Source organism: Anas platyrhynchos, chromosome 1 (genome assembly GCF_047663525.1).
Source record: "Anas platyrhynchos isolate ZD024472 breed Pekin duck chromosome 1, IASCAAS_PekinDuck_T2T, whole genome shotgun sequence".
NCBI lineage: Eukaryota > Metazoa > Chordata > Aves > Anseriformes > Anatidae > Anas > Anas platyrhynchos.
Genome location: NC_092587.1, coordinates 200,959,794 through 200,976,110, shown reverse-complemented (window position 1 = coordinate 200,976,110; position 16,317 = coordinate 200,959,794). Strand labels below are relative to the sequence as shown.

The window sequence follows — 16,317 nt, the reverse complement described above, 5'->3', positions numbered from 1 at the left end:
GATTTCAGGTCCACAAGTGCGTTCTGTGGGGTGGCAGCTCTGGGAAAGAGCAGAGGAAGAGGGCAGCATGAGGCTGCAAAGCCCACCTTGTTCAGCGCGAACTGCCTGCGGATGAAGTGGGATACTGCATCCCAAATTCTCCCCGTCCTTGCAAATCAAACCCACAATATCCCCTTCAGCCGTGCCCTGGGGATGGCAACAAGGCCGCCAATGCCACGCTGCGGGCTGGCACGGCCCGCTCATCCCAAGTTTGGTTACCAAGTTTGACATGGTTAAAACAATTGTTTACTACGGGCCTGGTTCTGTTATTTTACGGAATATTTGTTTTCCTGATATTACAATGTTTCAAAGGAATATGTGCTTACAAATAGGTATGGAGAGGGGGCCGAGAATAAGTACGAAGTAAAAGACTTTATTGATTTAGAAGAAAAGGGGGCAATTGAGATGGGGAAGATGTTAAAAAAACTATCTGAACTAGTATCTAGCTACATTACATACATGGTAAAGTACCTTAAGTATTGGGGATGTGGATGAGAACCTAAAAATATCCTAATTATAGGGATGTAGATGAGAAGCAGATGTAAAAAGAAGATATCGTTCAAGGCTAACGGATGAGGGAAGAATGAACATCTCGTTAAGAAAGAAGGAACAACTTGTTGGCAGGAAACAAGGCAAAGATAAGCAAAAAAAGGCCTAAACTATCCAACAGAAGGTCCAAGTCCACAAAGGTAAAGAGAGTTTAACCTCCTCTTCCTCGTTGCCTTCATCCTGAAAGACCCCTGCCCACGACCACCGGGCTACATTGCTGATACATTGCTGCTACTCCCACTCTTCTGGGATGAAGCTGCAGCACAAAGCCCTGCGCAGAGCCCGCAGAGCTCTCCTGATGTGGGCGGGCTGTGGCTGGCGTGCAGGGGCTTGTGCGAGGTCATGGATGCCTGTGGGAGACAGAGAGGTGTAGGTTAGGGCCTGAGCAGGTGATGGGCAAGCCCCTGCCTTCCCCCCGCACCAGCACCCAAGGGGAGGGGTGGCCCAGGACCAGCCAGCCCCCCTGCGTTTTCCTAGCCCTTGCTCCTGCTCGCTGCTCTGAACAGGCCCATCCAAAAGTCCCCAGGACGGCTCTTGTTTCTGGCACGTTGCTGGCTTGTCTGCTGGTGTATCTTTGGTGCAGGAAGACTGCGCTTGGCCTCTCTGCTCGGCAGCAACCTGCATGGGGAGAGCAAGAGCACAGGTAGGTGATGGAAGGGATGTCAGCCCTTGTGCCTGGGGCGTTTGGGAATGGAGAGCAGCAGGCAGCTCCCCAGCACGCACACCCCACGCACTGCTTCTGCCTCGGGCTGCCCTCGGTGCCTGGAGACCACCACACGCGCTGGGCTTACCTGGTGCCCAGGAACCGTAGCCAAGGGAGAAGCCACTGCTCCGGTTTCGTCAACTGCTGTACAGTCAACAGGCTCTGGGATGGGAGGAGGCACCCTGGCCCATGTGGCCAAGGGAGCAGTTGGATCCTTGCTCGTGGCTCCCTGCATGATGGCTACAGAATGGAGTAGCACTGCAGCAACAACAATCTCGGCTGTTTCATCCAGCTCTTCCTCAGAGACACTGGAGGCATGTCGTGCACGTCACTGGCTCTCAACCAGCACCGCAGTGCTGTGCTCACTGGGGCTGGGACATGCTGATGGCTTTGACTCTTGACCTCCAGGTGTCTGGGGAGGCGCTCTGTACCCCTCATCTGCAGCCTCCCTGTCCACGCTGCTGGATGAGCTGCCTTCTTCCTGGGGAAAACCCTGTGGTTCCTGGAAGAGTCAAAGCATTGGTGGGCCCTGGCTTGAGAGGAGCTCAGGCCTTTCTCTGGACCTCCTGGAGGAGCTGTGGAACCCCTCCACTGCCCTCCCAGCAGCAGCTGAGCATGCAGCCCAAAGTCCCCGCGCGTGGGAGCCCAGACAATCATCTCTCTTCTTACCAGGAAAAGTTTCTTTCTTGTAAGGGAGCCCATGAACATTGGCAAAGTGCTCCGAAACCTGGAAGACGGGCTTCTTTGCATCAAGGAGCTTAACGCCTGCCATGGGCTGCTCCTGTTTAACAGCAAAGAAGGTGCCCAGCCCAGGTACTGTGACACCCTGAAAAGCAAGAAATCAGGAACACGGGTCAGGATTTCTGGGGCTTCTCCAAGCAAGAAGATGGGCCCTCATGCCTTGGCCACTGCTCATGAGAAGGTGCCAGGCAGTGTCACTCTGCAGAGCCCTGGAGATGGCCTTGATGTCACGGATTTTCCCAGTTCCCTCCTTTTTTCCCTCTAAAGTGACGCTGGGCTAGTAAGAGCACAGCCAACACCCTCAGCTCAATAAAAATCCCCCAAAGAGTTCCCTCCAACCAGTTCCCAACAAGTAGGGAAAGCCTTGAGTGCCAGCACCAGCGACATGCTGGCCTGCCCACTCTGGCCACGGACAACACACAAGCACCAGGCAGAATGGACCCGTCCTTCTGCTGGAGCTGGGCTCTTCTTTTGTGCATACTGCCAGAGCAGCAAGGGGCAGATCCCAGGCTGCCAAGCCCAACGAGCCGCCGCCAAGCAGGCACCAGAGGCTGCAGGAAGGTTCCAGAAGCAGCGGCAGCAGCCCGCGCAGGGGCAGCTGCGAGTGCAGGAGCTGCTCATGGGCTGTGGGCTCAGCGGCAGACGCCTGCCCCTGCAGGGGACGAGGCCCACCCAGAGCCTGCCCAGCGGCATGGGCCTTGCCCAGACATCCTGGGGGGAAGCCCTGGCCGCAACAAGTGAGCGGGGGGGATGCAGAAGCCCCTCACAAATGCTGACGAAAAACAGGGCCCTCAAAGTGAGAGGCCATGTCACTTACCATGACAGCCCCGGAATGCGGAGAAAAGTGGCACTGCTCGCTCCAGACAGCACAAAGTTTCCTTCAGCACAAAAAAGAAGAAAGGCCTCTTGGCTCTAGATGCCGCCCGACACCACTGGCAGCCGTGCTGGGGACAGCCCAAGGCCTCAGCCAGCTTGTGGCGCGGGGGGCAGGCAGAACTGCCAAATGGCCGCCAGGGCTGTCAGAGGGCGGGGCTGGAGCCGCCCTGTCAGGGAGCAGCTTTTCTCTCTCTCTCCCTGCACTCAGGGAGCACTTTCCTGTAGATCCCCTTTCCTGTAGGGCCACAGCTGAGCCGAGCATGCCAGCACTGAGAAGGAAACTCTCTCCTTTCAGTCCCATACAATCCTCGAGAGTGCCCCAGGGGGTGTGCAAGGTGATCCATTTGGGTGTGGGAAGGAAATGCTAGAACTGCCATTCGTTTATTCATGAAATCTCGAAAGGGAATAAGGAAGAAGGAATGCTTCACGAGTGTTTAATATAGAGCTTGTGCCTGGCACGCACCCTCAGTGTCTCCATGTGTCAGATGGCCACGTTGCACATGGTCTGTGAGGTGTCCTGAGGGACGAGCGTGTGCTCCACAACACGGAGGTTTTCTCCGTGGCACCCTCACTCGGTCACAAGCTTTCAGCATTATGTGACGTAGCAGATTACATGGGCCGGGTTCAGTAGACTTCAGGATGATGTGCTTAAAGGGGATTTGAGGAAATCAGTTCAAAGGATGCCTATAGATTGGGATCTCTAAGGCCAAAGGCAGCAATTCAGCAAGAGGTATTCCACCCAAGTGGAATTGACAGCAACTTGCATCGAGGCTGCCTGATGAGGGATCAAAGTCCCCGAAAGTTTTAGGAGGAGAGAATGAAAACTGTGAGAGCATGTGAGAGAAAGAGAGCTCTTCACTCTCTTGTATGAGTGATGTGACAAAAAAAAATCAACTTGTCCTTCAGTTTTGTGCTGTGCAGATTTAAAGTCCCTGCTGGCTTTCCTTCCTTCTTTTCTCCCAGGTTTCAAACTCTCTCTCTCTCTCTGCTTTTTGGCCATGTGCAGACCCGAGAGGTCATGGAAAAGCTGTTTTCCAAAAAGAGGCTCTTAACTTCAAAGCTCCCTTGGCAGCAGTACCAGCAGGGAAGGAAGACTTGTTGCTAATTCTGGGCTGAGTGAGGAGTGAGGGCAGGTGCTTGATGCCTTTTTTTTTTTATTTCCTGGGACCAAAGGGAAGGTTGCAGTGAGCCGTTACCTTGGAAGTTCCACCCTGGAAGGATCAAGAGCTCCCAGCTCTTCCCAGCTCTCCAGGCACAGGCAGGATCTGATGCTGGATCCTAAGGGCACCTGTCTTTCAGCAAGGGAGAATCAGCAGCCTCAGCTAGGAGGCCTTCGTGGCTGTCTTGGCAGGCCACGAGTGGTGCTACTTGAACTGCTTAACAGTCCCACAAAAATTGTGAGGTGGATTATTGAGGGAACAGAGCATCTCTCCTATGAAGAGAGGCTGGGAGAGATGGGACTGTTTAGCCTGGAGAAGAGAAAGCTCAGGGGGGGATCAGTGGATAACTGCATGCCTGCGGGCAGGGTGCAAAGGCAATGGAGCCAGGCTCATTTCAGTGGAGCCCAATGACAGGACAGGAGGCGATGGGCGCAGAAGCAAACACAGTGGCTTCCATCTGAACCTCAGGATCCATTTCTGTAGTGTGTGGGTGAGCGAGTCCTCTCACGGGTTCTCCAGTGAGGCTGTAGAGTCTCCCTCCTCAAGGGGAGACACTTGAAAGCCATCTCCACAGGACATGCTCCTTGGACACTGGTGCTGGGTAGCAATGTTTGAGCAGGGGGTTGGCCAAGCTGACCTCTTCAGGTACCTTCCAACCTCAACCATTCTGTGTTTCTGTGAAATCAGAACACTACAAAGCCCGTCTGGTCCTTCCAGCAGGAAGCAAAAGACTTTATTGGGCTCGCAGCTGCTCCCAGCTGCGAGGGGTCCTCGCTGGTTTCCCTGATGCTCGTGTCATCTTTGGCATTGGAAGCACAGGGATTTTCTCACCAACGCTAGGGAGAGAAAAAGAAAGGGTTCAAGTTTCTGTTCCAGTGAGGGCAGCAGAGTGACACTCCCTGCTCCCTTCAGCCCCAGTCCTGTGCAGCGTGCATATGCAGGAGTCCCAAGGCTCTGTGTGGCCTTGTGGGGGCCCCTCGAGTCCCAGCCAGTGACAGGGAATCTACGCAGCGCCAGGCCGAGGCGCTGTGTGAGACCGGGCTGGAGACCTTTGGCCAAGCAGCTACGGAAGGCCAGGGCAAGGGTTCTCGTGAGCCTGGGGGCCTCATTGCCCAAGGAAGGGGCTGTTGCTAGTGGAATGAAGGCTGTTGCAGGAGAGGTTTACCAAATCAGAAGATCCTCTGCAGAATTTCCAGGGATGTCGACAGCTCTGCTCTTGGTCTTGTCTTTCTGCAGGACCTCCCCTCTCCTCTCCAGCTGTTTCCTCACGCGCTCAGTCCGCACTGAAAGGCAGCTGCAGCAACAGAGAAAAAAACTCTCAGGTGGGCTCTGAAGGTCCTCACCTGTCTGCCCAAAAGCAGGGAGCACAGCCTCCTTCCATTGTGGGTGCGTCACTGTCAGCTGCAGGGGAGCTTTAGGACTTTGGGTCTGCAGGGGGACAGCTGGAGGCAGGGCCTCTCCACGGTCATTCTCTCCGCGAGGCAGCCAGGGGATGGAGAGCCAAAGCCCAGAGCTGAGCAACCCGCATGCTGGATCCCTCGGGCAGCCTGCTGCAGCTCAGCTTTTCCTGGCCTTTTTTGGAAGCTGGCCCACACTTACCTGGCACTCGGTTTGCTCAGAGGAGCTGCCTCAGCCTTCTTCTCCGGCGGGTGAGGGATTAGGACATGCTGCTGTTTCATGTCCACTGGCACCATCTGCAGAGACTTTTTCCATTCCACAAGTGCCATGGAGGATGTGCTCTCTGTCTGCAGCCCCTGCATTTCCTTCTGCGTCTTCTGCTACAGGGGAAGCAGAAACAAGGAACGTTTTTAGATGGGGGTGCTAACGTGGGAGCTGTCCCATGGCAGTGGGGCAGTCGTCCCCTCAGGGTTTCCGCAGGCTCAGGGCAGTTTCCCTGCAGCCTGCTTTCTCTCAGAAAGGCAGCATGAAAGGGTAACACCCTCAGCCTCTGAAACTAAGGGCAAGAACACTTTCACTGCAGTGGGCTTTGCAGGAGCCCTTGTCCTTCTCAGAGGAAAACAAGGCTCAGAAAGTGCACGCTTTTCTCTTGGAGAGAAGCTTCCTTGCAGAGCTAAGAGGGGAAGAGTGTGCACATGGCCCCCTGAGAGAAGAGAAAGGTTCCTTCTCGAGTGCTTGAAAGCACTTGTCATACCATGGGCCCGTGTCTCAAGCAGCATTTTTCCTACAGGGCACAAGGGCATGCAGTTATTAAAGAAATGTCAAATCTCCATGATGGCAACCCGTGAAACAACCCGGCAATGGGCACACAGATGCAGTGGCTACCTGTCCTCCTCTCCGTTGACCCTCACAGGCAGGGGCTTGAGTTTGGGGCCAGGCCACAGCACAGAGCTTGCCCTTCCCCTCTTCTGCCATTCTTGAGGAGCTTTCCTCACGGGTTGTCAGCAGCCTGCAAGCACAGAAGAGGAGGATTTCCTGCTCTAGTTTTTGCTCACCAATCAGGTCCCCAGCAGGGAAAGGGAAGTTGGTGGGGCATGTGTCGGGACCCCTGTGGAATTCACCAAGTCCCCATGTCTAAGGAAAGCCGCTTGATGACTCAAGAAAAGCCGAGGGGCTGCTTCTTTTAGGCTCCCCCCAGCCTCACCTGCGAGAAGGCTCTTTTTCCACTGCAGCCTGGCTCAGCTTTGCCTCCCCTTTCATCTTGGAGAGTCTGGATAGAGAGAGACTCTGGGGTGTGAGCAGCTGGCTCTTAATAGGAGGCATCCCTGTAAGGAGGAAACGAGAAGGCTCGTCAGTGCTGCTCCTTGGTGGCCACACAAAGAGGCAGGGAATGAGCCTCCCTGCTGGATCCGGTGCTACTTGTAAAAGGCAGAGCAAGCTGGGAGATGGGTTGGCCGAGAAGGGAGTCTCCTTGGCCACTGGCATTTCACGGGTGGGGATGGGAGTCATCTGCACAGGACATGCTCCTTGGACACTGGTGCTGGGTTGCCCAGTTTGAGCAGGGGTTTGGCCAAGCTGACGTCTTCAGGTAGCTCCCATCCTAAAACCATTCTGTGTTCTGTGAAATCGGCACACTACGAAGCCCGTGCTGGTCCCTCCAGCAGGAAGTAACAGTCTTTATTGGGCTTGCAACTGCTCAGGTGGGGATGGGAGTCCTGGGACTCCCTGCTGCCACTGTACCCCACATTCTACCTTTGGACACATCTAATCCTGTTGAATGCTATGGGAAGCGCGGGGCTGCCCTGCCATTCTGGTTCCTACGAAGGCCCAGCAGAGCTACTGCCACAGGGAACTGGGGTCAGAGGAGGGGCCTCATCCTGTGCAAAGCGCAGCCTTCCAGCCTCGCCTCTGTACCCCTTGCCCTCAGGAGGACATTCAGAAGGGAAGGGCAGAGAGGTCTCCCAGGGGCTGTCACTCCCAAGAGCCCGCTCTCACATTACCTCTTCTGGTAGACTCTCCCTCCACACTTGCGTCTCCCTTCTTCTCCAAAGCAGAACCCTTGGGTGCTTGGAGAGACCCTTCCCCTGCAGCTCTTCCCCGAGGTATGTAGAGCCCAATCCTGGAAGAAAGACCAAGGCAGTGTGACTACAGGGCACCACATTCTAGGGCTGTAGGGTGCTGGTCTTGGTGCCAGCATCTGAGAGGGGCTTGCTGTGGGCTGGGCAGGGAATAGACATCCTCCCAGCCCTTGGTACACAAAGAGAATGCCCCCAAAACAAGCAAGAATCGGTGTGGAGTGGAGGAGGAACCAGTGCTTGGAAAAGTCCCCCTCCAGCTCCTCCCTGAGCACTGGGCAAGCCCTGGCACTGCTGACCTTCCGGAGAGGAGCTGAAAAGCTGCCAAAACTCTCAGCCAAGGGCTGCAGAAGCAATGCACCCACCTGGGAAAGATGATGACACCTCGAGAAGCTGGATGTGAGACCATGCTTTTTCTCTCCGATGTGGCCAACTCCGTTGTGCTTAAACTCTGCAGGAGAGACAGTCGTGGGTGAGACCATGGACAGGAAGGGATGCCCGTGCCAATGAAGGCATCGCGGCTGCTCAGGCAGAAAGCTGCCCATGGGCAGAGCTTGCAGGGCTTAGTGTTCACCCCTCCTTACAAGCAGCACAAGCTGCCCAGCAAGTGCCTGCACCCGGCAAATCACTGCCTGGCTTTGTGCAGGGGCCAGACTCCTGTGCCTCATCAGGAGACGCGTCTGACCCAGAAGGAGAAGTCCCTCCCAACGGCCTCTCGGGGCATTTCCCAGGAGCCCTGGGCTGTGCTGGTGCAGTGAGAAACTTACAGTGAGGCGGCATTTCAACAGCTGGCCGTTGCTATTCAGGTTGTGAACAAAGTCGGAGGAAAAGTGCATTTGGACTCTGTTCTGGCGGAAGACCAGACGGCCGATGTCCTTGAAGATGAAATCCACAGCCTGCTTCTTTGCAAGGGTGTAGGAGAGAAAGAGCAGGGTCTCCTGAATGCAGCGCTGCACGGTGTCCCGAGGAATGCCGATGTCCAAGGACAACCAGGCATAATTCAGGAAAACAAATGGAGGTATTCCTGAGGGAGAGGAAGCAAGGAGAAAATAACTAAGACAGGCCTGCAGAGGAGGGCAGTCCCAGTTGGGTAGCTTCTGGGCCCTCCAGCACTGCTACAGAGCTGTCTTGCTGACTGCTCGTCTGGAGGAAGAGAATCCCTGAAAGACAGAGCTCCAAGAGCCTGGGGCAGCACAGTCGTGGGGCATCGCTGATGCCATAGAAGCTGATGCCCAGTGTCAGCCTGCACCTGCTGTTGTCCGAACTGCTTAGAGCAGAAGTCAACCACCAACGCAGCCATCAGGGTGCCAACAGGATGGGGAGGGACGTTTCTGGGAGCTGGTGTCTGGAGGGACGTGCAAGGCATTGATGGGCCTTGGCTTGAGAGGAGCTCAGGCCTTTCTCTGGACCTCCTGGAGGAGCTGTGGAACCCCTCCACTGCCCTCCCAGCAGCAGCTGAGCATGCAGCCCAAAGTCCCCGCGCGTGGGAGCCCAGACAATCATCTCTCTTCTTACCAGGAAAAGTTTCTTTCTTGTAAGGGAGCCCATGAACATTGGCAAAGTGCTCCGAAACCTGGAAGACGGGCTTCTTTGCGTCAAGGAGTTTAACGCCTGCCATGGGCCGGTCCTGTTTAACAGCAAAGAAGGTGCCCAGCCCAGGTACTGTGACACCCTGAAAAGCAAGAAATCAGGAACACGGGTCAGTATTTCTGGGGCTTCTCCAAGCAAGAAGATGGGCCCTCATGCCTTGGCCACTGCTCATGAGAAGTTGCCAGGCAGTGTCACTCTGCAGAGCCCTGGAGATGGCCTCAATGTCATGGATTTTCCCAACAAGCAGGGAAAGCCTTGAGTGCCAGCACCAGCGACATGCTGGCCTGCCCACTCTGGCCACGGGCAACACACAAGCACCAGGCAGAATGGACCCCGTCCTTCTGCTGGAGCTGGGCTCTTCTTTTGTGCATATTGCCAGAGCAGCAAGGGGCCCCTGACACCTCTGCAGTTTGCAGGCCACCGCTGGGGTGTTTCTGATGCTTGAGGAGGCGGGCTGTGGGAAAGAGCAGAGTAAGAGGGCAGGATGAGGCTGCCAAGCTCACCTTGTTCAGCGCAAACTGCCTGCGGATGAAGTGGGATACTGCATCCCAAACTTTCACAATCTCTGAAAAGCAAGGGCAAGAGACGTCATACTGCAAGCCAGCTTTCTCGTCCAGCACAGTCCTCGTGGCCAATGGGGCCAGTGTCTATGTCCCCAGACCCTCCCTCTCTCTCCCCACAAGAAACTGCAGCTCAAGTGGGCTGCGCTGCTGCCTGTTCCTCAGGCACCTCCTGTTGGGCTCACCATCGTCCTGGAGGTGCATGAGTGTTGGACACATGAGGCGGCCGTTGCACAGGATGGGAGCACTCCTGGCCTCCATCTCGCTCCGGGCCTCCTCCACTCGTCAGCAGGAATTGTCCCACGCGGGGACGCTGCTTCCCAGTGCCTTTGGCTGCTTTCTGCAAGGCAGCTCCTCAAGATCACAGCGGCAGCACCAGCAGAGCAGCACCAGCCACTGCCTCCTGAAGGCCTCGCAGCCAAGTGAGGGCAGGTCGCGGCGCACAGGGCTTTTGAGCAGGACGTGGTGTGATGTCACAGACGGCCCCGCTGTTGCCTCATCGCGTGTCACAACAGGGGCTGCAGCCTGCCCTGTCAGGGAGCTGCCTCCCCAAGGAGACTGCTGCACCCTGGAGATTCGGGCAGAGCAGTCCGCAGGCTGTGAGGGTCACTGCAGGGTGCTGGCCCCAGGCCTTGCCCCAGGAGCAGGAAAGGAGGCTGCAACTTCTCTTAGCACTGTCCAGGACTTTTCCTTGGGCTGAACCTTCCCACGTCATCCAGCTATAGGTGCAGGGAGCACCGTCCCCTTCCACTTTCTGTGCGTGACCCTCAGCTCTGGTGATTTTTTAGCCAGCAGGGTGACCACTGGAGTTAGAGCCTCTTCGTTTTCATTCCTTCTCTGAAGCAGCCAGTGGGTGGATGGCCAAAGACTGCACTAGAGTGTTGGGGAATACTGTGACTCCAAATGTGTAATAACGCAAGTGCATTTTAAAAGAGGTCAGTCAGAAGTCTGATCACACTGCAAACATTTGGGCAGCATTTCTCTCTCCTCTTCTGCTTTTTCTTCCAAGTGGTTGCAGCTACCCACTATAAATAAAACAAATGAAATAAAGGAAAGTGGTGAGGAAAATGTAATGTTACATAGCCAGGTGTGCATTCTCGTGAAAAATGGGCTCCAGACAGTTCTTTCTATGTTAATGAGGCCAAGTGCCCACACCAGGCTCAGACTCTTTAGGTAGCTTGTTAACTGCCACAGACCACAACGTGGAGTGATGGCACTTGGTGGAGCCTGCAGAACTGGCACACCCAGTATGGTCTTAGCAAAAGCTGTACATACCCGCCTGAGAACTTTTGCAGGACATGCTAGGGGAGTTTTAGGTTGGATCTTAGGAAGAACTCCTTTACCGAAAGGGTTGTTAGACATTGGAACAGGCTGCCCAGGGAAGTGGTGGAGTCCCCATCCCTGGAGGGATGAGGTCCCATCCCTGGGACCCTTCCAATTAGGTGGTAAATTCTTCCTTGCCCTCCCATCGCCACATAGCCACCAATACCCTATACCTAATTTGCACCCACTTTCCGAAGATCCATCCACTCCAGACTCCTTATCAGGGTCGTATGCTACTTGGATAGTAATATTACAAGATGACCTTAAATTGGCTAGATTATATCCCCCTACATTTTCCGTTTTTGAACAGTCAGGTTCCCGACCAAAACTAAGCCCCAGATTACGCAAGATCTTTTGTTCGCTGCTATCATTGTCCCCCGTACACCGACTTTTAACATTTCCCCATGCTTGTAAAGCAAATTTCGGTCCCTCAGGGAGGGTATAGTCTACCCTTTCCATTCCCCAACATTTAGTGGACCACATCTGATTATTATATAATGCACTAGTCCAACTTCCGGAGGGTATCCCGTATAGTGGGATTTCCATATTGCCCCTCGGAAGTGCAGTGCATATCCAACAGTCTGATAAATTTAAAGACCGGGCCACTCTTTCGGTTACGTTTACATACGAGTTTTCCTTCCATGCTTGAGCTGATACAATAGTTACAAGCAATGTCCAAAGTCTACGCATGTTGCCTTTTCAATTTACACTTACTTGGTCCCGTCGTTTCAAGTGTCCATGGACCTTGTGTTGACTTGTTGATTCTCGTGTGGTGAATCCAAGCAGGTTGTTCTTTAATTTTTACTGCAGTGTATGACGTAAGCAGCACCTGAAAGGGTCCTTCCCATTGGGGTTCCCAAGAGTTTTTTCTGTAAGAGATTTTACATATATACAATCTCCAGGTTGTACATTGTGTATAGGTCTATCCAAACCCCTACTCCGGGTTCCAGCTACATGTTTTCCAATTTTATCTAACTGTTTCCCTAATGCCACCATGTAGGATGTCATAATTTCGTCTCCTGCTTGTGCGGACATCCCCTTCTGCCCCTTCTGCACTCCATAGGGTCGTCCATACAGGTTTTCAAAAGGGCTCAGTCCCTCCTTTGCTCTTGGCCTTGTTCGTATGCGTAAGAGAGCCAAAGGAAGAGAGTGAGGCCAGCCCAGATTAGCCTCCTGTCCCAATTTTACAATCTGTTGTTTGATCAAGTGGTTCATCTTTTCTACCTGGCCACTTGACTGAGGGCGATATGGGGTATGAAGTTGCCAATCTATACCTAGATGGCGGCTGATTTGTTGCACTATTCTTGAAATAAAATGTGGTCCCGTGTCAGAGGATATAGTAGCTGGTACTCCAAAACGTGGTATTATTTCCTGCATTAGTATTCTTACCACTTCCCTAGCCTTGGCTGTTCTGGTAGGAAACGCCTCTGGCCAACCTGAAAACGTGTCAGTTAATACCAACATGTATCGATACCCCCCTTTTCTTGGGAGTTCCGAAAAATCAATCTGCCATTGCTGTCCAGGCCCATTCCCTTTTCCAATTTGGCCTATCTCTAATTTTGGAGTACTTTGGGGATTAGTCTGGAGGCAAAGGTCACACTGCTGAGTCACTTGTCTCACAGTGGTGTATAGATTCCTTGCTACAATTTTTCTGATCAAATGCTTATATAAGGCTTCAGCCCCCCAGTGCCTTTCTATGTTCCTCTCTTACCAAGGGCCATATCATATAAGAGGGAATAATCATTTTCCCTTGGGGGGTAAGAGCCCACCCCTCCTCCTTATAGGAACCTTCTAGATCAGTAATTAATTTCTGATCTTCTTTGGTATATTTGGGCTTACCTTCTAGGGAGATTTGCCCATCAGGGATCAGGGCCCCTTCTGTTTTCACCTCCCTTTTGGCTGCATGTTTTGCCTCTCTGTCCGCCAGCTCATTTCCTTTTTCCAATTCTGAGTTTGCTTTTTGGTGTGCTCTAATGTGCATGACTGCCACTTTCTCAGGGAGTTGAACAGTATGGTCTTAGCAAAAGCTGTACATACCCGCCTGAGAACTTTTGCAGGACATGCTAGGAGCAACAAGCAGATTAGGTGACAAAACACCAAAAATCCTGTTTTGAGAAAGCTTAACTCTGGAGAAGAGCAAGCTCTCAGGGAGACATAAATGAAGGACTGGTGTCTACCCGAGGCCTCAGTCCAAAGCACCGCGTTTCATGGAAATGAGGAAGACGATTGGTGGAGTCAGGACTGCTGTAACAATGTGACTGTGTATGTTCACACAGCATTTTGTTGCAAATTTTATATGAACTGCTGAATATTTTAATGGTGACCTCTCACTTCCCTAATGGCAGAGGGGTCACACGATCGTGAAACAAACTTCAGTAGAACCTTTGTAAATCTGCTCTTGGGTCCATGGTCCCTCTTCTGTCACACGTCCCGAGTCACTGTTGTGACACTGCCTCTCTGTATTCCACAGGCTCCTAATCCATACAGAATGTACCCTAACAATATTTTGCTTAGAATTTGGAACCTCAACTCAAATGCTATTAATGTATGAACAACCGTCCGCTTTGAGGAAAGCAAAAGTATACAAATTATTTATAAAGTATCTCTAAATAGTTCTCAAAGGAAGTCCAGAGATTAAAAGAACAGTTCAAGGTGTATCTAATTTGTGTGGTTGGAGACTGTAGCATGATGTGTCCTTGTGGCCGCAGTCCAGGGATGAAGTCAGGTCTGGAGAAGAGAGTTCAAGATTCAGGGTCCGTGTTGTGTCTTTTTCAGGGGGGGCACCTTTCTCTGCGTTGTGTTGCTAGGTGGTGGTGTCTTCTTACAATGAGCTGCATGTCTCCAATGGGGAAGTCTGTCCCTTCTATTTGATGGCAGTGTGGGTAGTTACGAGTATCTGATGTGGTCCCTTCCAGCTGGGCTACCTGGACCAAAACAGTCGTCTGGTTCTAGAGTGTGGAAAACTTTGTAGGAAGGCTCTGCAAGAGCTTCCTTTATATGTGAATAGACGTATCGTGCATGTTTCACTGGGGCCCTGAAATAAGTTCATATTGAACTGTCAGTCAACTACGTACCAGATTTCTGCGGTTCTTCGGGAAGATGCATAAGCCATCATGAGGAAGGTGCGCGTGCCATGCCATAAGGATATCAGGAGGAGAAAGGCCATGCATCCTATTCGCTGTGCTTCACATATGCATCAGTATAATGATTTGGGGTGTAACTGGCAAGCCAGTGTCCACTAGATCCCTCTACTCCTGTGGGTCTGATATGTCAGGCCAGGCTCTCAAATCTGATATACAGCAAAAGACTGCTGCCAGCCAGAAGGTGCAAAGCATTGGCAAGTTTTGGCTTCTGAGGAGCTCAGGCCTTTCTCCGGACCTCCTGGAGGAGCTGTGGAACCCCTCCACTGCCTTCCCAGCAGCAGCTGAGCATGCAGCCCACATCCTTGCACATTGGAGCCCTGACATTCATCTCTCTTCTTATCTGGAAAAGTTTCTTTCTTGTAAGGGAGCCCATGAATACTGGGAAAGGTCTCTGAAACATCGAAGATGGGCTTCTTTACATCAAGGAGCTCAAAGCCCACCATGGGGAGCTCCTCTTTAATCATGAAGAAGGCACTGAAGAAGGCACAATAATTGTCAAAATGTCACATCTCCAGAAGCATTTCCCTTCTAACAACCCAGGTAGGCGGACCACAGTGGCTACCTGTCCTGCTCTCCGGTGACCCTCACCGGCAGGTGCTTGAGTTTGGGGCCTGGCTGCAGCAGAGCACTTGCCCTTGCCCTGTTCTCCCATCCTTGTGGAGCTCTCCTGAAACACTGTCAGCTGCCTGCAAACACAACAGAGGAGGATTTGCGGCGAGAGATTTTGCTCACCTGCTGGGTGCCCAGGCAGGAACCTGCCGTCAGTGGGACATGCGTCATGCCCATTGTGGAGTTCACCAAGTCCCTGTGTGCAAGGAAAGCTTCTCGACTCAAGGGGAAGAGCTCTGGGGCTGCCTTCTATGGCTTTCCCCCAGCCTCATTTGGGAGAAGGCTCTTTTTCCCCAGCAGCCTGGCCCAGCTGTGCCTTCCCTGTCGCCCTGGAGAGTCTGGCTGGAGAGCGACTCTGGGGTGTGAGCAGCCGGCTCTTAATAGCAGGAGGCATCCCTGTAAGGAGGAAAAGAGAAGGCTAGTCAGAGCTGCTCCTTGGTGGCCACAAAATTTCTTCACACAGAGGGTGGTGAGGCACTGGAACAGCTTGCCCAGAGAAGCCGTGGATGCCCCATCCCTGGAGGTCTTCAAGACCTGTTTGGATGAGGCACTGGGCTACTTGCTCTAGTGAATGGCATCCCTGCTCATGGCAGGGGGCGGGAGGGAATAGAAGATCTTTAACTCAATTGCAACCCAAGCCATTCTGTGATTCTCTGGAAAGGTTCAAGATTCCGCTCCAGTGAGGAGAGCTGAGTGACGCTCCCTGCTCCCTTCAGGGAGAAGGGTGCCAGTGAGAGCCCAGAGGCCTCACTGAACAAGGGGCTGTGGAAAGAAGGCTGTTGCAGCAGAGGACTACCAGAGCGGGAGCTCCTCCACAGTCTTCCCGGGGCTGTCCACAGCTCTGCTCTTGGTCCTGCCTTCCTGCAGGGCCTCCTTCCTCTTCCCCAGGAAGGGGTTCCTTCCTGGGTGCCCAGGAAGGAATCTGCCGTCAGCGGGATATATGTCAGTGAGAAACTTACAGTGAGGCGGCATTTCAACAGCTGGCCGTTGCTATTCAGGTTGTGAACAAAGTCAGAAGAAAAGTTCATTTGGACTCTGCTCTTGCGGAAGACCAGACGGCCGATGTCCTTGAAGACGAAATCAACAGCCTGCTTCTTTGCAAGGGTGTAGGAGAGAAAGAGCAGGGTCTCCTGAATGCAGCGCTGCACGGTGTCCCGAGGAATGCTGATGTCCAAGGACAGCCCATGGCCCCTTGTGTCAGTGACAGGGAATGACAGGCTGAGGCACTGTGTGAGTCCGGGATGGAGACCTTGGTCCAAGCAGCTACGGAAGGCCACGGAAAGGGTTCTTGTGAGCCAAGGGACTACATGTGAGCACTTGTGATCCCAAGGAAGGAGCTGTTGCTAGTGGAAAGAAGGCTGTTGCAGGTGAGGTTTACCGGATCAGAAGATCCTCTGCAGTCTCTCCAGGGATGTTGACAGCTCTACTCTTGGTCTTGTCTTCCTGCAGGACCGCCTTTCTCCTCTCCAGATGTTTCCTCACCCGCCCTGTCCGTACTGAAAGGCAGCTGCAGCAAGTGAGAAAAAAACTCACAGGTGGGCTCAGAAGGTC

At 53.3% G+C, this 16,317-nt stretch overlaps 1 protein-coding gene and 1 long non-coding RNA gene across 2 annotated transcripts; both read right to left on the bottom strand.

Annotated features, from left to right (window-relative positions):
• Window positions 1–62: 62 nt before the first annotated feature.
• LOC140001381 (uncharacterized) lies at window positions 63–3,229 on the bottom strand. The gene is made up of 4 exons (XR_011806573.1): window positions 2,850–3,229; window positions 1,961–2,117; window positions 1,380–1,793; window positions 63–1,206 (listed from the first exon to the last, which is right to left on the bottom strand). It is a non-coding gene; the product is annotated as an uncharacterized lncRNA (long non-coding RNA).
• A 1,542-nt stretch (window positions 3,230–4,771) lies between these two features.
• Window positions 4,772–13,016, bottom strand: LOC113841504 (uncharacterized). Its single transcript, XM_038172025.2, has 13 exons — window positions 12,854–13,016; window positions 11,729–11,883; window positions 9,877–10,716; window positions 9,635–9,696; window positions 9,057–9,213; window positions 8,309–8,565; window positions 7,907–7,992; window positions 7,467–7,585; window positions 6,671–6,791; window positions 6,352–6,475; window positions 5,668–5,846; window positions 5,234–5,362; window positions 4,772–4,904 (listed from the first exon to the last, which is right to left on the bottom strand). Exons 3-13 carry the CDS (start codon window positions 9,950–9,952, stop codon window positions 4,802–4,804), a joined length of 1,413 nt encoding a protein of 470 aa, XP_038027953.1. The 5' UTR covers window positions 9,953–10,716; window positions 11,729–11,883; window positions 12,854–13,016; the 3' UTR covers window positions 4,772–4,801.
• Between the last annotated feature and the right edge of the window lie 3,301 nt (window positions 13,017–16,317).